The sequence below is a fragment of the Vicia villosa genome, linkage group LG6, assembly GCF_029867415.1.
Source record: "Vicia villosa cultivar HV-30 ecotype Madison, WI linkage group LG6, Vvil1.0, whole genome shotgun sequence".
In the NCBI taxonomy this organism is placed as follows: Eukaryota; Viridiplantae; Streptophyta; class Magnoliopsida; order Fabales; family Fabaceae; genus Vicia; species Vicia villosa.
The window spans coordinates 60889822-60911303 of NC_081185.1; the positions used below are offsets into that span (position 1 = coordinate 60889822).

General features: G+C 33.5%; 2 protein-coding genes and 1 long non-coding RNA gene across 6 annotated transcripts; 1 reads left to right on the forward strand and 2 right to left on the reverse strand.

The window, feature by feature from the left end:
• Positions 1-7145: 7145 nt before the first annotated feature.
• LOC131613742 (uncharacterized) lies at positions 7146-9496 on the reverse strand. The gene is made up of 4 exons (XM_058885387.1): positions 9484-9496; positions 8683-9362; positions 8303-8532; positions 7146-8037 (listed from the first exon to the last, which is right to left on the reverse strand). Exons 1-4 carry the CDS (start codon positions 9494-9496, stop codon positions 7146-7148), a joined length of 1815 nt encoding a protein of 604 aa, XP_058741370.1.
• Positions 9497-12977: 3481 nt separating this feature from the next.
• Positions 12978-15017, forward strand: LOC131609192 (pectinesterase-like). The gene is made up of 2 exons (XM_058880849.1): positions 12978-14036; positions 14123-15017. Exons 1-2 carry the CDS (start codon positions 13070-13072, stop codon positions 14818-14820), a joined length of 1665 nt encoding a protein of 554 aa, XP_058736832.1. The 5' UTR covers positions 12978-13069; the 3' UTR covers positions 14821-15017.
• Positions 15018-15220: 203 nt separating this feature from the next.
• Positions 15221-17705, reverse strand: LOC131609193 (uncharacterized). 4 transcript variants are annotated; one of them, XR_009286002.1, is made up of 5 exons: positions 17570-17705; positions 17110-17167; positions 16209-17001; positions 15651-15849; positions 15221-15477 (listed from the first exon to the last, which is right to left on the reverse strand). It is a non-coding gene; the product is annotated as an uncharacterized LOC131609193 (long non-coding RNA). The 4 variants fall into 4 exon arrangements; XR_009286001.1 differs by lacking the exon at positions 17110-17167; XR_009285999.1 differs by having other exon boundaries at positions 16209-17167.
• Positions 17706-21482: the final 3777 nt, after the last annotated feature.

Here is a 21482-nt window from a genome sequence, read left to right on the forward strand (position 1 = left end):
GAGGTAGTTGACAAAAGCGTATAAACATTAAATGCGATGCTGTACGGAACACGCAAAGCATTAAATGCACTCAACGGTCATCTTCTCCAACGCCTATAAATATGAAGTTCTGATGAGAAGCAAGTTTAACGATTCTGTACCAAAACAACTCATATTAACTTGCTGAAACGCTGTTCAAATCAAAGCTCAGAATCTTCATCTTCATCAAAGCTCACTACATTGCTGTTGTAATATATTAGTGAGATTAAGCTTAAACGTTAAGAGAAATATCACAGTTTGTGATTATAGCTTTTAAGAAGCAATTGTAATACTCTTAGAATTGATTACATTAAGTTGTAAGGAACTAGAGTGATCGTGTGGATCAGAATACTCTAGGAAGTCTTAGAGGTTATCTAAGCAGGTTGTAACTAGAGTGATCGTGTGGATCAGTATACTCTAGAAAAGTCTTAGAGGGTATCTAAGCAGTTGTTCCTGGAGTGATCAGTGTGTGATCAGAAGACTCTGGAAGACTTAGTTGCTGACTAAGTGGAAAACCATTGTAATCCGTGCGATTAGTGGATTAAATCCTCAGTTGAGGTAAATCATCTCTGCGGGGGTGGACTGGAGTAGTTTAGTTAACAACGAACCAGGATAAAAATAACTGTGCAATTTATTTTTATCTGTCAAGTTTTTAAAGCTACACTTATTCAAACCCCCCCTTTCTAAGTGTTTTTCTATCCTTCACTTTGATCTTCTTGGAACATATCAGACAACAACCTGTGTTCTCTTTTCTTCAAAGATCATTTTGTAACTAACAACATGATACAAAAACCATAGAAAGGCAGTTGTTCTTGTTGTTGTTATAGGTTGATGGTTTGGCTATGTTCCAATGACACCAGCACTAACACCAGCACCAACAACATTTCAAATCAAATGTTCTTCTTCTTATATAGCCAAGGAAAAAAGAGCCATTGAAGAATAGCCGTTGGGAAACAACTGGCTATAGATGAAGAGTCCTTACACTATTATATGAGAATTACATCCACATCTTTCCTTTTTCCATAAAGCACGCTGAAGGAGAGATAGTGGTATAAAGCGTTTATATACTTTGTACTTTATCATTGCTAACGATAACATTTGTCTTCTCAACTTCAGAGGCTTATGATGATAGTTTATTGAAGCATGAGTAGAGGAGTGAAACCATCTTCAGATCAGGTCTTCAGTCTTCTGAATTTGTCCACTTTGGAACCTTTGTCTTCGAAACTACAGCCTTTATCTTGAGAACTCATCCTTCAGAACTTCAAATATTCAGAGTCTTTAGCACTTGGTTTTCAGAATTTCTTTGTCTCCAGGAGCTGAATCTTCAGAACTTTAATCTTCAGAACCTTCAGTCTTCAGAATCTTCTGCACTTGTTCCTTCAGAGCTTTTAGTCTTTAGAGCTTTTAGTCTTCAGAACTTCAATCTTCAGAATCTTCAGTATTCAGAATCTTCGGTCTTCAGAATCTTTGGCACTTGGTTCTTCAGAAGATCACTCGTTCAGAATCTCCACTGGCTTCTGAATCAGATTCACTTCTCAGAAGAGAATCCCATAGGATCATTGCAACAGCAATATCAGATGTCCTAAGATCTTTCCGATTGTCACCAGATACAAAAGCATACTTTCTTCTCTCAAATGTTAGCGACTTGTGTTACACATAGTAACTTCACATATAATCTTCAGTGCATATCGTGTAGTGTTTGTTTGATCTGATAATTCTGATAAACATAATCTTGCACAAAAACAAACATCATAATACAAATAGTTCTTTCACAAATACTCCATTGTTATCATCAAAACACAGAGACAAATAGTTCTTTCACAAATAGTTCTTTTCAAAGTGTGATGATTGAAGATCTTGATCAGAAACCTAAAGGTGTTCACGTCGTTAGAACCAGATGGGTGATCAGAAACAAGCTCTTTTAAGAAAAAGGACTGAGTTCAAAATAATTATAATGGGAGAAGTGAAATTCCTTCTGGGATTTCAACATAACCAAAATCAGAAGCCATCTACATTCATCAGCAGCCAACATATCAAAAATCTTCTAAAGAAGTTCAACATGCTTGATTGCAAAGTAGTAGAGACCCCAATGCATCCAACAAGCATTCTGAATAAAGAATAGGTAAGTAGAAAGGTATGACAAAAGTTTTTCTTTTACATTTAACACTCATATCTATTGTGATAATACTACTGTGTATATTAAAATGTGTCACCTAGCATGGTTAATGTGTGTAATTTTAGTTATATTCATCATTAATCTTACCTAACGACACTCGAGCAATGTGTTTCATTTTCTTGGAATTGATTAAAATTAAAATTACGACTATCATTTATTTCCTCTAATGATTATATTGTTTATGTTTTCTCTCTCTTCTAAATACTGTATACAAACTCACACACAACCACACTTTTCACTTTCACACACATTGTTTGATAGAAACCTTAAAACCATAAACCCTCACTCTCTCAATCGTTCACCGTATTCGTCACTCCTCTCCACAACATCATCAACTTCATCATTTTTCTTCAACAACATAATCATGAACTCTCAACAACAAGAAGTATTCAATCTTTCTCAAGAGCTCGAGAGAAGCTTAAATCCATCAGGATCAGCAACCATTGCTTTGTCAACAACAATCGTTACTCCTTCGTCTTCAACTGTTCATGTTTCTTCATCAACCGTTCATCCCAGTCCTGAAGAAACAAAAAACACAATAAGCAGGGGTGTATTGGGTTTTTAAACAAATTAAAAACTTATGACATGTTTGGTTATCCTGGTTCATTTGAACTCAAACTACTCCAGTTCACCCTGTTAAGGTGATTTCGCCTCTCTCTTACGAGGTCTAAGACCTTCTCGTTTGTCTTCAGAACTTCTTGTTCTTGTAAACTTCCTTCAATCTCTAGAACTTCTTGTTCTTGTACACTTCTCTCAACGTCTAGAACTTTTTATTCTTGTAAACTTCTCTCAATGCAGCCTTCTGCTTCTGAGAAATCACTTTAATTTGCTTCAGAACTTCTGTAAGTTAAACCATACTATTAGAGTGCATATTTATTCTTATTGAAAACTATGTGTTTGTTATCATTAAAACTCTTTCAAAGATGTAGAACCAAACTATGTTCTAACAAGTCCTTCATCTGTACCTGTTATTGATGAAAATCATATCACAAGGAAAGCTCCCTAAGTCCATTGCAAGATTCTTCCCTCAGAACTGAATGTATTGTGTGGAAATCTAGTGGACTTTGTTAATCTCGCTGATAATGGATATGACTTGAGTGAAGACATAAATGCTCAAGGTTGGAAGAATTATTTTGAGAGGCTTTATGGCCCAGTGTATGAGGATATTGTCAAGGATTTCTGCGCACAAACAGACTTTGATGATCTTCATGTTGCTTCTCATGTTTTGGGATCCAAGATCATTATCACTGAAAAATTTATCTCAGATCTTCTTGGTATGAAAATTCTACAAGGAAAGCGTGTGTATGGAAAGGATAACAAAATTGGTTTAATTAAGGATAATCGATAATTTTGGTAGTATCTTATGAGAATGTATAATTTATATGAGAATATGAGAATGAATTTGAACCATTAGATTTTAAAATAAATTGTGGAGATTATGTGTCATTGTTTTTCTCTCTCCTCCATCATTTATTTTAATAAAGAAGGAGAGAGAAAAAAATATTGACACATAATCTAAACCATTTATCTTAAAATCTAATGACTCAGATTCATTGTCATGTTATAAAAATCTCATTCTCATATGATATCTCTTATATATATATATATATATATATATATATATATATATATATATATATATATATATATATATATATATATATATATATATATATATATAAAAGGGAGATACCATCTTTTGATATAACAATTTTTTCTTTCAACTTTACTATTACTTTTATTTCCTACCTAATCAAGAAGAGAGAGAAAGAAAAACACATGCACGCTACATGATGATATTAATAAAAATAAATTCTCCTAAAAAATAATAATATTTTAACATTCAAATCTGTAGTACCCAAAAAAAAAATTAATCTAATAATATGTGAAAACGATTGGTCACATGGGTTGGATTAAGTAATGCATGTAATGATTTAAGTGAGAAAATTATACCCTGTACCCCAACAATTATCCCTATACCCCAACAAAATATTTAATTGGACAAATTTACCCCTGTATAAATAGTTAAAAAATTAAAATTTTTCACTTTCCACTCATATTGCACAAAATTGTACTAAGGAGCATATTTTTGTTTTGCACAACCAGATAATGCACAAGTAAGTTTTCGGTGCTTTTTTTTTGGATAATGAAGAACCGGACATCCCAAGGCTGGGTGTTCCGGTTTTGGAAAATTTTGAAAAAACCAACCGGACATCCCAAGGCTGGGTGTTCCGGTTATGAAAATTTTTGAAAAAACCAACCGGACATCCCAAAGCTTGGAGTTTCGGTTTTCACAAGCAGCAGCCAGATAACCCAATGCTTGGTGTTCCGGTTTTGGCAGTTTTAAATTTTTTTTAATATATATATTTTATTTATATATTAATTATCTTTTATTTATTTTTTTAAGTGGTTTGTAGAAGAGGAAGTTTGATCGACGGAATGCGCCGAGGAGGAAGACAACATCGAGAGGCTGAAGGCGAGGGACATCAGGAAGCTGCACCGGAGGCTGGTCCGCAGCACCCGGGATTTCCCGGAGGACCGGGCGATACTTCTCTTTTGACTAGGTATCAGGACCATGTTACCCGCCATTTATGGTTCGACGAGGTACGTTAATATCTCGTTTTATGTTGAAGAATTTAAAAATTTATGTTGAATAATTTTAAATTATATATACTTATGTGTTAACATATATTACAAATTATTTTCAGGAGAGAAGACCAAAGACAACCTTAAAGATTGCTGCACATGGCAGTAAATTAATAGGATGGATTCCGCATCATCTCCCAAGGGCGATGAATGATTGGTTTGTTGCCTTTGGCCTGTCATCTCTGTCGTATACTAGTTTGGCGAGAGTAGATACGCATATTATATCTGCTTTTGTTGAGAGATGGAATCCTGAAACATCATCATTTCATATGCCGTTCGGCGAGATGACCATTACGCTAGATGATGTTTCGTGTCTTCTTCATTTACCTATTCGGGGTGAGTTGGTTGACCCCGATAATGTTGTCACTGATTATGATGCTATCCATCTTGCTGTTAAGTTGTTTGGTGTTTCTTTGAGTGAAGCATCTGAGGAGGCTTCTTCCGTAAGGGGTCCTTATTATAAGTTAGATTGGTTGAAGCAAGTATTTGAGCAACAAAGAGCTGCTGATAACTTTACCGGTGCTACCAGAGCCTACATGATGTTGCTGTTAGATTGTACTATTCTTGCTGACAAGACTTTTACTCTTGTCGAGGCAAAATATTTACCACTGTTGAGAGACTTGGATAGATACGGTAGATATTGTTGGGGGGCAGCTGCACTGGTCAATCTATATAGATATTTAGGATATGCTTCATTCTATTCATGCAAGCAGCTTGGCGGTTATGCCAGTCTTCTTCAGGTACAAAATTTTAGTTATGTTTTAGTTATACATAATTATAATGTTACTTAATTATTTAAATTAGGATTGAACCATACTTGATTATGATTTAATTTAATTTATGATATCAATGTTTTGTTACAGTGTTGGATTCATGAGTACTTTCCAACCGTTGGAAAGAGAGGTACTTATGGGATTTACGCAGTCGATAGTCCAATGGCTAGGGCGATGAGATGGGAATATAGGCAGGGGACGCAAAAAGTTGATGCCATTTGAGCTGTGTTAGATCAGTTGACACCTTGCGATATCATTTGGCGGCCTTTTGAGGATCATAGGCAACACCGTTTGGTTGATGATATCTGTTTGTACATGGGTGGTTTGAAGTGGTATGGTATTGTAGTTATATATTTACCTGACAAATGCATGCGTCAGTTTGGAAACAGACAGTACATACCGATTGCTCCTCCTAATGTAGACACACTTGATGTGGATGTTGAGTGGGCTACATATGTGCATAATGTGTGGTGGGCGATCCGAGCCCACGATGGTACCCCAGCTGTGTTTGCCACCATACCATATGAGGTAGACAATTATTATTTGGCGTGGTATTATACGGTGTCACATCCTCGTTTGATAGCACCACGAGTTGATCAACCGAGGGAAGTACCAGTTCCTGTCTATGAAGAAGGACCGTCAGACCCGAGGTTATCTTATATTTCTCATGAGCTTTATCGTTACTTACAGCGTCATCAGGCACATCATGATGACAAACAGTTTGTTGAGATACTTCGGGCACTCAGATTTGCACAAGGCGAACCATTACCTAGGGAAGGAACAATTACTTATGATAATGAGTCTGATTGATGTTATGTTTTATGTTCATTCTTATGTTTTACTTTGAGACTTTTGTATTATTATGAGATTACTGCTATATTATGAGACATATTTTATATTTAGTATTTTGGCGCTTAAAATTAATTGTCAACAAAATAGTATATCTCTAACAAAATAGTATATCTCATAGTTCAACATATCTCGTCAAAATAGTATATCTCATTATCCAATATCTCATAATCTAACATATTTTGGCAGTATAGGCGTAAGATGTTGCCAATGTTGTAGCCTCCCGGCAAATCCTACCATCCAAGAAGTCGCATCTTTTGTGCGATATTTCTTCCAATCAATTGTGACAGGTGGCAACGGAAATCCTTCATTCATGTTTACCTGTATATAAAATAAATATCATAAGATAGTCAATGGTTTCCAAAGTTGTGTTACTAATTACCTGTCTACAAAGTTGTGTTACTAATTACCTGAACCCAATGGTTTCCATTTACAAATCCAATGCAGTAAATAGATGCATTAGGTGAATGTGCACTCGTCATAGGAAAGTAACTCAAACTAGGGTAACCTAATGAGACGAGAACAACGTTATACCGATTAGCTATTACATAGCCCATATCAGGTAACGTCATCCATTTATTTGGTGGCTGTTGTCCTAAAGTTTCTATCACCATTGATGATCTCACTTGTGAAAGGCGTTTACCAAATAATTCCTCATATAACTTGCTTCTAGGACCTATAATTTATTTCTCCAAATCCCGACGAACCATTGACCATCCATCTGTGCCATAACCATGGAAAGATGTAATGGCTCTAAACCCACAATTTCCATAATCTCTTACATCAACAATGTCATCAATAAATGGTCTGATGTAATCTGGAAATTGTACAATGTATTTATCAAATTCTTTATTTTTTGAGGTTTGGGATAGTTGTGAACATAACCTCTTTGAATATTTTCGAGAACTCGAATGTGCTTGATCAACATACTCATATCCCGAAGGATCACGATAAACATCATATCCCACATGTCTCTTCTCTTTCTTCTTAACCCCTCCTTTGGTTTTAATTTTTTCAGGCGGTGGACACATCTTTGTTGTAGTCGTATAAGCAATCTCACACACTCTGCTTTTTAATGCTCTTTTTCCGACAACATCTAGTGACCTCCATCTTTTCCAAATTTCATCGATTGCATTGGTCATGTCTATTTCTGATCCATCATCTGCATCTACATCTTGATTACCTTCCATACTTAGTTTTCTCCAATGAATATGAATAGCCTCAATTGGTATCGCATCACCACTCAATGTATATCTCCCTAACTCACAAGCACATGGTAACCCATATACCTTTCTATGAGTACATCCGCACTTTTGCGTATCTGTACCTACCATGTCAATCCTCAACCACTCTTCAGCAATCTGCCTCAATGCAGCTCTTGATACTGAACCACGCAAATTTGAATAAAAAGGACTAGTGTGTGCATGCTCAACTTCATAAAAACTCTTCTGAAATGAAGCTCTAATGTTGCCCACTTGTTTCTTGATATTGTCATTCATAGCCTCCCAACATTTGCATAAATCACCTAAGCTATTCTCTAACATTTGCTTAAGTTTCCAATGCGCAGACTCCACCCTTTAAATAAAACAAAACAACTAATTATCTGTAATATTAAGATAAAGAAACGATGTCGATAAAATCACATAAACATACCTATTAGTTGTGGTGTTGCCCAAATGTAACACTTGATTGATCCATGCTTCGACAAATCGATGTCTATGCAGTGTCAACCATGTGTCAATCACATAATCAATAAAATCTTTGGAGTCAACATGCATCCTCAAGTTGTTTCAATATTTGATGGTACTCCATCTCATCACTAGCCCTTATAAGTTCATACCACATTTTCTCCACAGTTTCTCGCATATTATCCACAACATACTCCTTACACTTTGATTTCACATTTTTGTTGATGTGAAATCGGAAAAGCAAATTAGTTGTCTTTGGAAATACTGTTTCAATGGCTTTCATTAAAGCAAGATCTCTATCAGTCAAGATTACTTGAGGACAAAAATCCTGCTTAATAAACAACTGTTTCAACTTATCCAATACCCAACAAAAGGTCTTTGTCTGCTCATATTCCATAAAGGCAAATGCAACAACAAATGTTAATTTAGTTGATGTCATACCAACTATTTCAAACAACGGTTGCCTGTACTTGTTTGTCTTGTATGTGCAGTCCATAATCAATACAATAGGAAACATATTCAACAACTTCACTGATTCTGGATGAGCCCAGAAAATATCTCTCACAACTTCTGACTCATCCTTTTTCTTGCTCCAGTAAACATAACCTGATTCTTCAACCAATTTGAGCAATTGTTGCATTTCTGTTCTGGGACCCCTTATGTCTTGTTGTATCTTACTCTTATGTTTGTATATTTGCGTGATCCGAGTGACATTCTCCGGGTCACGCTCTTGCAATGACAATAATATGTGTCTTGGTGGAACATGGCATTTTTTCAAATCAACAATATGTTGCTTATCATCTGTATTTAGTCGACTTACGAAAGCATGACCTTCAAATCTATCAGGTAAGCCGTAGTTGTGTACTCCGCATTTTACATCGATCTTCCATCCAGAACAATCTTTCGACGGTGTTGACCTAATTTTGAAAGGACAACCACATCTCTTACTGGCACTTTGGGTTTCGCTTTCTATTTTTTTTTTGTATTTTCCACCTTTATCACAACCAAATATTAATTTGTCACTTCTTCCTCTCTTGTCTGTTTTGGTATCTGAACGAGTTATTATAACTGTCACTTTATTCCTGATTCCAACCTCCCTAATCCAACTTATCGCCTCTTCTCTTGTAGCAAATGTTTGACCAGTTACAAAAGCATATGTTGTATCCACGTATGTCTGATTTACGTCGCATTTCATCAAAGGAGGATCCACACCTGGCAATTAAAATTAAATAAACTTAATAAATAATCTGCAAAAATAATTTTAAAAAAAAATGTGAACCGGAATACCCATAGAGGGGTTATCCGGTTGGTAATGTTAAAAACCAGAAATCACCACAACGGGTCATTATCAGCACAATGTCTATTTTATTTTAATCAAAAATACATGTATTTGAGAAGCAATTTTTCTTTTTAAATGTTAAAATTTCATATTTTTTCTCCATCTCACGGGTTCTTTTTTATATGATTATTTAATATAATTGAGTTTATATGATCATTATTTGTTTATAATTAAGTCACTAATTTTAAATTTACATATGTTTAATTACATTTTATACAATATCAAATAAATTTATTTGTGCAGGAGCACGATTATTTTACTAATTTTGAATTATAATCTTGGTGTCTTTCTTATCATTTTTGGTATACCTTGTACTAGAGTGACTCGTTTTGATTATTAATATATTTCTTATTTTGGTTTTTTTTAAGTATTTATGTGTAACTTTTTGGAATGACATTAAGGGCTTGTTTGTTTCAGTTTTAAAAAAATAGATTTTTTTTTGTATTTTTAAAATAGATTTTACAAAATTGTTTTTTAAATCATTACAAGTTTTTTAATATTCATTTTTTTCTAATTGAAATATTACTTTTGACATCCTATAATATAAACAACATTATTAAAAATCAAAACATAGTCAAAATCAATTTTTTTTTAAAAAGTGATATTTCAAAAATAATTTTTATGAAAATCTATTTGAAATAGCTTTCAAAATTAAGTGATTTTTTTAAAATTTTGATATCCAAAAAGAGTTTCAGTAAAAAGATGAAATACCTAAAATAACATTTTAAAAATAACTATTCAAACCAATTTTTCATTCGAAGCTTTTATAAAAAAATTATTTATAAAAATGTTTTACGCAAAATTTTGTAATACTATAAAAATTATTTTTAAAAAAGGCCAAAACAAACGGGCCCTAAAGAGATGATTATTTAATGGCATTTAGTAGGGTTTTTTTTAATGGATTAAGCAATGTAAATGAAAGCTCTCTTTAACAAAAGTATCAAATAAATTAACTTAATAATAACATATCGCATAAGATCTCATTGTTACAATAGTCAATAACAAAAAAAAAAAAATTGCATAACCTAAATCTTTTAGCAAATAAACAACCAGAATGAATTTGAAATGTTTAATAATTTAATACTATAATTAGTTGTTACATATGAAATATTAAAATATTTTGATTTAATAACAAGAGAAAAATAACATGCTATAAGCACCAACTCAAATACAACTTCAAGTTTTGTAAAAAGGAATACTACAAATTAGTAAAATAATAAGGACCAACTCAAATACATCTTCAAGGAGTGTTTGAAAAAACTTTGTAAATTAGTAAAATAATAAGGATAATGTAATCAAAAAGCTCTACCTTAAGTTTACTTATTTATCCATTATAAACCATGCAATGTGAGTGTGAAAGGAATTTACCTAAGTTTATTTATTTATCAAATGGCAATAATAAATTATAATTATCTTTTTGATAAAAAGAAAACAGTAAAACTGTCGAATTAAATTCACTTTTTTAAATTTTTTTGAGCTTTGGTAATAATTCAATTTTCTCAACGTGAACAAGTATAGTTTTTTTCTCGCATTATTACCTGATCTTTAAAATTTTGAAACAAATCTCATACAAATTCAACAATTATTTGCATTCATACCAAATGTTTAGGCCAGTGTTGTCCTCAGAGATCTGTTGGTGATGGCCCTTTGTCTACTAGGATAGGTGAGATACCTCCCACCGATTCTCATAGTAAGAGGATCGAAGATATCGGTGGAGCAAAGACTATCTGACGCCGAGAGGTAAATATGGATGCTATAGAGACGATGATGGCGACACATGTAGAAGTACCTAATCGTGATCGTGTTGTTACACAGACACATGGAGAGGGGCGTAATCCCGATTCTCATAGTAAGAGGATCGAAGATATCGGTGGAGCAAAGACTATCTGACGCCGAGGAGGTAAATATGGATGCTATAGAGACGATGATGGCGACACATGTAGAAGTAACTAGTCGTGATCATGTTGGTACACAAACACGTGGGGAGGGGCTTAATCCTAATCATTTTAATATAGAGTCATATCTTGAGGATTCTGACCATACAGGGATCCTTGAGTACGATCTAATTGATGATTATCAAACCCTGCATCAGAATGGTTTCCAAGATGGTCCACGGACCTAACGGTGCTAACAAGGTGCTCATTTCCGTTTATCTTGGTTCCTTGATACTTATGTATCATTGGTGGATCATGTTATGTACTCGTTGACCATTAGAGTATACATGAAACATCTGATCAGATGCATTATTTTAAATAAGTAGCACGCGCACGCACGCACACACAAACGATTAAATATTAAAAATGATAAAAGTAATATTTATTAAAGGATATAATTAAACAAAATGAATTAATATTTCATTATAAATTAAAATAAATTAATCATTTTAGAATATATTTTTTGCATATGGTCATTCATCGAGGAGCAGGAAAGAGTATAAAAAAACACGACAAAATATTAAAATGAATGCACAGGAATAACCAATAATGTCATCCACTTTCATTTAAATACGAAAACAATTATTCTGTCTTGTAATGATTCTGATTCATAATACTATCCACTCATACAATAAAAAACAAAAAGTATGAACGTGACACCCCAAGCCACTTGGTAATGGTATACTTTTTCTTAAAAAAATCAAACATATGACGAATAGTCAAATTCCAACAGCAGCCATACTTTAAACATTACATTTAAATAACCCGATAAATTAATCAAATTTTAGATCTCAGTTCTACACCTTTAAATTGATCGATTTTATAATACTCCAATGCTTTCCATTATGAGTCACTTTCATACATATTAAAAAATTAATTTATTAATATGAAAAAGAAAAATAAGGTATTATTTTATTAAATTATTTTCTATTAATAGTATAGGAAATATAAATTAAAGAACCGAAAGAAAAGATAGTAATAAATATTTAAATATGAGTTTAAAGGTAGTGCACTGACAGAGTGAACAAACTTTACACATACATTCAATCAAAATCATTACACTTGCCATGTCATATTAGTTTTTTAAAATTAAAATTGTGTTTTAATTGGATACATGGTTGTGATTGGTTGACAGTGTAAAAATATTTTACACTGTCAGTGCATATTCCTATTTCTCTTTAAATATATAATAAAAAATAGCATTAATATTTTATCTATAATTATAAATTGATTTATAATTTAAAAGTTTAATATTTTTTTAATTTTTGATCTCGTATGTTAATCTTAAATTTCGTTTTGGTCTCTTAACTTTTCAAAACGTATCTTGTTAATTTTATTCGACTAATAAAAAATTTAGAAATCGGTCGCTAAACTCATCGCTTATTAGATGGAAAAAGTTAACCATGATATGTTTTGAATAGTTATCAAATCAATAATATACCAAAATGAACCCACATATAAAAACATATTAAAAGAGAGATGGTGCATAATAACTATATTAAAAAAATAAAAACCACATGCTCTTAGTCTTTGGATTTCTAATCCTTATCTTCAAAATGGAATATTATTTTGCTATATATCAGTTTGATGAAGTACACAAAGATCATTGAGCAAAACCAGTAGTCACTGCTAACTAGCTTATCAGTATGGCTAACCAAGAAACTTTGTTGGATAAGCCAAGAAAATCCCTTCCCAAAACATTTTGGTTAATCCTCTCTTTAGCTGCTATCATAAGCTCATCAGCCCTTATTGTTTCTTATCTCAACAAACCAACCTCCTTCTTCCACCTCTCTTCAGCCCCCAATCTGTGTGAGCATGCTCTAGATACAAAATCATGCTTAACTCATGTATCAGAAGTGGTTCATGGCCCAACCTTGGCTAACACAAAAGACCACAAATTGAATACACTCGTGTCCTTATTAACTAAATCCACCACACACATTCAAAAAGCTATGGACACGGCGAACGCGATTAAGCGCCGAGTTAACAGTCCTAGAGAGGAGACAGCTTTGAATGACTGTGAGCAACTAATGGACTTGTCCATGGATAGAGTTTGGGACTCAGTGTTGACTTTAACAAAAGATAACGTTGAATCACAGCAAGATGCACACACATGGCTAAGCAGTGTGCTCACTAACCATGCCACTTGCTTGGATGGTTTAGAAGGTACATCTCGGGTCGTGATGGAAAATGACCTTCAAGACTTGATATCAAGAGCTAGATCTTCTCTCGCCGTGCTTGTTTCTGTTTTACCTGCAAAGAGTAACGACGGATTCATTGATGAATCATTGAACGGTGAATTTCCCTCATGGATAACGAGTAAGGATCGAAGGCTTTTGGAGTCTACAGTTGGGGACATAAAGGCCAATGTTGTGGTGGCTAAAGATGGGAGCGGTAAGTTCAAAACTGTGGCTGAGGCTGTGGCATCTGCACCAGACAACGGTAAGACAAGGTATGTTATCTATGTGAAAAGAGGAACCTACAAAGAGAAGGTAGAAATCAGTAAGAAAAAGACGAATGTGATGCTCGTCGGTGATGGTATGGATGCAACAATAATCACCGGCAGCTTGAATTTTATCGACGGAACAACCACTTTCAATAGTGCAACTGTTGGTATGGATTCTTCCCCTTGTCTGTATTTACCATTTTTTCATATTTTAGTGACAACTAATTTGTTCATGTTTAATTTGGTTTTGCAGCTGCTGTTGGGGATGGGTTTATAGCTCAGGACATTGGGATCCAAAATACGGCAGGCCCAGAAAAGCACCAGGCAGTTGCTCTCCGCGTAGGCGCTGATCAATCTGTCATCAACCGTTGTAAAATTGACGCATTTCAAGACACTCTCTACGCACACTCCAACAGACAATTTTACCGTGACTCCTACATTACCGGTACTGTTGACTTTATCTTTGGAAACGCAGGTGTTGTGTTCCAGAAGAGTAAACTCGTGGCACGGAAGCCCATGAGCAACCAAAAAAACATGGTCACGGCCCAAGGTCGAGAAGACCCAAACCAGAACACTGCAACTTCAATTCAGCAATGTGATGTCATACCAAGCTCAGACCTCAGGCCTGTGCAAGGCACCATCAAAACATACCTAGGCCGCCCATGGAAGAAATACTCCAGAACTGTTGTGTTGCAGTCCGTCGTGGACGGCCATATTGACCCAGCAGGATGGGCTGAATGGGATGCTGCGAGTAAGGATTTTCTACAAACATTGTATTATGGAGAGTACTCGAACAGTGGAGCAGGTGCTGGTACCAGTAAGAGAGTGACTTGGCCTGGTTATCATATCATCAAAACTGCTGCAGAGGCTAGCAAGTTTACAGTAACACAGCTCATCCAAGGTAATGTTTGGTTGAAGAACACCGGGGTGGCCTTCATTGAAGGCCTGTAGACATGGGCTTCGGCGGGCGTGTACTATTATGTTTCTAATGAGTGAAATTTGCAGGAAATAAAATAGAAACATTATGCTTTATGGCAGAATGAGGTTAATTAATGAAATTTCCTACATATGGTGTAACAATGGTCTTCTACCGGTGTTAAAATGAATGCCTCATGTCTGGAAAATAAACTTTGTAGTTACAACAAAAATCTTTGACAATCTATCTTACACTTAAAAAAAAATTTAAATACATTATTATCTTGATTCAAATATCCTAACCGACTGTAACTTTCATTCATGAATGAAATATCCAAAAACACCGAAGTATTGAATAAATATTTTGAAGACCAAAATGTGCAATTAGAAAGGAATACATACTACGTACCCAGTAAATTTGAGTAACAAAATACAGACCTGTAAAAAAGGCACCATTTGAAACTGCAGCTAAGTGTGACTGCATTCTTTGCAAAGCATCCAGCAAAATGACAATTGACTGCTTTTGTAGTAGTAATAACCTAGAAATACACAAGGTTTAGCGCAAAAGGTTGATTTAAATTGTCCTTTTAATTATAGGGATTTTGTTCTTGAATGTTTCGTTCAAGCAAGCTTCCATTTGTTGTGAGACTAAACACGGTCCATTCGAGTCTTCCCTATGGTATTCTGCTTCACCTGTTCATTTAAGTGTGTCATTTTTCTGTAAGTGTTGCATAAGTGAATTGATTTTATTTTCCAATTAAGCACATTAATAATTACAAACCATGGCCTCTCAAAAATAAAGATAAGTGCTGCATGTAACGGAACCCTGAAAAATGAAGGAAAGTATTTTTATTTGGTACTCTCACCTTACCGTGCAGCAGTGTTGTTGTCAATGACGGATAGCACTCCGTGGTGGAGAGTCAAAATCCCGCAATATTGGCCACTTTGGGCCGCCGTTATAGCGGAAAAACCTGCAATATCGACCAACATTTACCATTGCGGCGAGCCCAAAAACCGCCATGTATAACAGTCATGGTGGATCTTGGTAACACTGCAGTGCAGTACCTAAATACAATAAATTCAAAAAGATGAATCCGGAAACCCAATACACAAAATTAAACACTTGGTACAATAAAAATAATTAAACACTTGGCATTTTCATTTTTGTACATAAATATAGAAAATTAATCGAAAGAGGGTTGAACATAAGTGTAGAAAGCTAATCGAAAGAGGGTTAAATCCAGGTGTGATTTTTCCATGTCGACGGTGAATTTTGGCGGCGGTGGTAGCCACTGGGTTTTACGATTATCATCATTAGTTGTGACCGGATCTGGCTTGTTTGAATATGAGTGACAACTCAGATTCATTACCAAAGAGATCGCATGCCTTTATTCCTAATTTTTTTAATTTGGAGGATAACTTACACCAGGTGTGGCACTATTGAGGTCGCAACAAGCCGCTGTTTTGACCGCTAAAGCAGCTTCTGCGGCTACGACACCAAGTGCTCCACTTCTGAAAGTGGCCAGGGGCTGCCGCTACACTGCTGTAGCGACCCTGTAGAGTGTGTTGACAATACTGCTTATCCCTATTGTGCCATAAAAGATAAGATCATTCAAAGTTTCAAACTATTTCATCTGGGTTATAACAGTTACAATATAATTTATTCACTCATATAATATTGATTTTCACTGCGTTAAAGAGAAAAATTATAAAGCTCAGGAGGGCCACCATAACAAATTTAAATGTTAAATCCTAGATCAATATACATTACGGGGACTGAACAGACATACTTTAAGTAAGATCGAGTTCAATCATCATAAAACTGCTAGCTTTCTTCTGTAAGAAATGTTCTGAACAGGAAAAATTAAAACCCCAGAGTTAATCAGGACACAGTAATTTAACGCAAGTTACAACTTCACCACAGTTATTGGGAGCATCAACCATTAATGAAGTTTACGATATAAGTCAATGATATTACGCAATCTACAAAATATTGTAAGAAACCTGATGGATATAAGGCCCAATGTTTTGCATTCAAATCCAGCTTTGTCTAATTTATCGAGCACTTTCTATCAGATCAACAACAAACTTCTCTGCCATTCTTGAACGATCAGTGAAAAGGGTTATTCTTGGATATTTATGTAAACATGGTACTACTTCATGATCACCATCATTATCACATTATGAACCGGGCTGTCTTTGAGAAAGTGCCACGACCTGCAACAAAGGGCCCAACACTTTTTCATGATTAAACTATGGTAAAAAGAGTCTCCATTAACATATTCCACGTTAAATAGGAACCTTTAAAAATATTCAAGACTCAACTGAAGTTAACTTCAGCTTCTTACACAGGGTCTCTCAACGATTTGAAATGACTCTGAATCTAAACACGTGGCCACATAAAGATATCGATAATTAGATATATGATTATGATTAATACAAAACAAAGAAGCTCAAAAGGCAGTTAGAATCAACAAAATTACCAAACCAGGTCCATATGAGTAACAAATTTTGAGCATTATGGATTACAATCATCAGAGTAAATAGGTAACCTTTTAAGAAGGTGCATCACTTGTTGCATAAAACAATGCTCAACTACAACAATGTGAGTCAATCAAATTAATACTCAGAACATTTATTTGTTTTCTAAATATTATTACTTTCATAAAAATTGACCTAATTGAAAATTTTAGCAAAATCAAAGGTATCAAATCCATGGTAAGAGGCAGTTTTTTACATTGGGAACAAGATATAGCAATTTTAGAATAAAACTATAAACTCTCACCGGAGCACAAGCGGAGCAAGACGTTGCAAGGTGGTGATGTTTCCCGCTTTCATATCTAGGGTTTATGACTTTTCTTTTTCTAAACACTATTTTAGACGCCGCATGCATAGTGTTGCATTATTTCTTTTTTGGGTGGATAAGGAAGGGGCAAATCATTATTGAATTGTGAAGTTTCTAATGCATTAATGGTTTAGTTATTTCATAATTTTTAAATTATAATTTATTTTGGTTACTGTATACAGATTAAAAAAAATAAAATAATTTTGTATAGAAAAAGAAATTATTTATTATTTTATAAAAAAAATTCGTTTATAATATAGAAAGAAAAAATTTTAAAAAAATAAAAAGAGAAAATTCTTTTTATTAAAGCCCTCATATATTAACCAAAAAGAAGCGTAACAAAAGAGAGATCAAATAAGACCTATAAAAAAGAGAAAAATCTAAAAGAAGACATTTTAACTTATTTTGTAGAAAATTCTTAATGCCATGAATTCAAAAAGAATGAGGGGGAAATAAGTGAGACCCAAGTTAGTTATGAAATCAAAACAAAAAATTTCTTATTTATAAATGTGAGATATGAAAAGATGTTTATGTGCAAAATAAGATATATAATTCACATTGAAGATTTTAGAGTGTTAGATTTACAAGAGAGACCTTGTTATTTTATGTACACCACATAATATTTTAGTAATTTGGCATAGTTGTAGATTTGTTTAGTTGAGTTGTAAGACTCAACATCACTCATAGTTGTGATTGAAGTTGATCATTAAGGTTTGGTGATTGGAGTTCAAACACTTAGGGTTAGTGTCTGAGATAAAGTGACAGAGTGTCTTATATTTATAGGGAGTTCTAAATAGAAAGTCATTGGATAATGTTAGGAAAAGGCATTGAACAACATAGAGTTTGTTGTTACTTATAAGACTGGTCGTACTAAGCTACTAATAATGAATTTCATTTCTTGGGTTGGAAGTCAACCCTCTAGACGTAGGTGCAGGTTGCATCAAATTGAGTTACCAATTGATTGTGTTATTTATTATTATTTTGCTCCATTATCATGTACAAATTAATTGTGGTGATTTTAGGTTACCAATTGATTTTGGTTTTAGAGGTTTAAACCATATAACTCTTGAAACAAAAGGCTTCACTTGAAATTCGTTTGACCACGATGTTGACTTTAAATAGATGTCATGATCTTCAAGAGCATAGCTTGATTCGAGAGGATAGCTTAACTATCTTGTGCATCTTTGACCGCTTGAGCTATCTTCAAGAGGTACTTGACTTTACTGAATATCGTTTAATATTAAGCTTTGTTATCACCAAAACTAAATAGCTTCTTAGTTGTCTTGTAGCTTTGTTATCCATAAATTTCATTATCTTTGATCACCTTGACTATACTTACAAGCACATAGATCCCTAATATGTTGATCTTGCAAGAGTCACATCCACCTCAATATAACCCATAGTTACGTAACATTTAAATGTAGTCCATATAACTCTTACATTATCCTTTATCTTTAGTTCGAAATTATTGAAATTTATCTTCCCTTCAAAGTTAATCGTGGGTGAATAGTAAACAACTTGAATCACTCTTTGATTTTTATTATGGCATAAGAGATTTTCGAGTTTGGATTTCAAATCCACTAGAGTGGTATTCTGAATAACTCTAAATTTAAATTGAAGCCTCATGACGCTAAAGTAAACAAATGGAAGACAAAATATTAACTTTTTTATTTATGATTTTCTAACATCATGATAAACATATTTATATCAATTTCAAATCATTATCGATTAGGGGTGTTCATGGGTACGGGTAAACCACTGAATCCACTAACCCAAACAAACTCAACCCTTATTTAGGTCCAACATGAACCAACCCATTCAAACTCATTGGTATTTGATTCGGGTAAGGGTTTGGAATTTTGAATTTGTGAACTCGCGAATCCAACCAATTGACATGTCATGTTATTTTAATAAATGATCTAGCAAAATCCTTGTGTGTGAAAAAACTTGAGAGAGTGAATTTATTAATTGATAGAGAGATATATCTTACCATTTAAATTATATTCTACACAATTTATATTTGTTTTTGGACTTCTTCAAATTGTGAAAAAAACTTTTAGGTATTAAATGATTCATTTTATTTAAATTAAATACTAAAATTTTATAAAAAAAAATTATGCCTATGTAAAATAAATGTGTTAATTGAATTGATTTTTTATTTATAATTTAAAAATTATATTAAGTGGATGACCCGCAAACTCAATCTAATTCATGTCAACCTGTATTTATAATTTAAAAATTATATTAGCGGGTTGATTTGGTTCATGGTTAGTCTTAGAAGTACATGTTGAACACTCAACCCAACTCAAAGACTATTGATTGAGTGGGATATTGGGTTTGATCAAATTTTACCTAATCCAACTCACGAACACCTCTATTTTAGATCATACAAAAGTATTTGTGCAATGTCGACCATACAAATGTGTTTGTGCAATCTCAACCATAACAAAGTTAACTTAGCAGATTTTCAAGGTGAATGGATCGTCTTCAATTTTTTCAATTTTCTGTCTCCAATTTTCAATGTTGCTCCAAATCTAATGGTTGGTATGCAATAAAGGAACAATGGTCTAGGAGATAAATAGATATATAGTACAATTTAAAGGTTGAAATTAATGCTGAATAAAAATAATAGAGAGATTGCAACAGAGGATCCAAATCCATTTTCAAGGGTGTGAGAAAATTCCAATACACCAAATTTTATAAAAATCTGGTGTCCATGTTAATATCTACCGAATTTTTCAATAAAATTAGTATAAACAGATATCAAAAATTACATTTACCTTAAATGTTCAATTTAATACGAACAGTTTCTAAATTAATTTTTTCAAAAACATGAAAAAAATTGTGAAAATAAATTATGAGAGAATCACAATTAGAATGCTTGTGTAAATGTGGGGTGTCATATAGAATGCTTCAACTTCTCCCGTAAAAAATAACATGATAAACAGACCAATCCAACAGGACGAATTTGTTTTACCATTCGTAATCGTATCATTAGAGACTTTGCCTCTTATTCAAAAAAATAATAATGTAACATTGGGTTAATAAAACGAAATATGAAGATGAAATCATAAACCATAGAAATGACAGCGAAAAGATATCACCAAGGTGAAAAAGTGTCTCCTATTATTTGTTTCTAAGAATACACAACAAGAAAATATGCAATTAGCTGCGACAAATATAGCAGCTAGTTCGAAGCTAATCTCTATCAAATAGAGTTAGTTGGAGATTTACTGTGGATTAACTACAATACAGGCTGTAGCATAGATTGAGTGGATAATTATCTTGGACAAATGTTCGTAGCAAAATTCCAACTAATATTTAAATAACTCTAGAAAAAACACAACTAAGTCGTAGCAAAACGAAAGTATAAAATTTAAATTTCCCAACTACACAGCTACAAAACTACCTTAAAAATATCATAGCAAATCTCTAGCCAAACTATAGAGTGATTTGATAAAAATCGCTTATTTGGATTTTATAATTATTTCTAATCAAAACTAATTAAGCTAGATCATAAAAAAATTATTTCATATTTGTATATTTTCATTCTGTATGACTATAATCCACTAATCATTAAAATAACCAAAACTCAATTTTATACTATCATTGACAAAACCAAAGTACATCAAAATCACATTTTATTTCAACTTCACATATCATAAATTTTATTTCATCACAACTCTTGGTCCATCACAAATCGGTTTCCAAAATAGACTGGAACTACTCACATTTGATTAACTCGCTCTACATTTGCAAATATACATTTAAGCATCTGACACTATAGTAGTTTAACAAAACAACTAACATAAAAGTGTTTATAACTCGTTAACATCTGATGGGTCTCTAATTA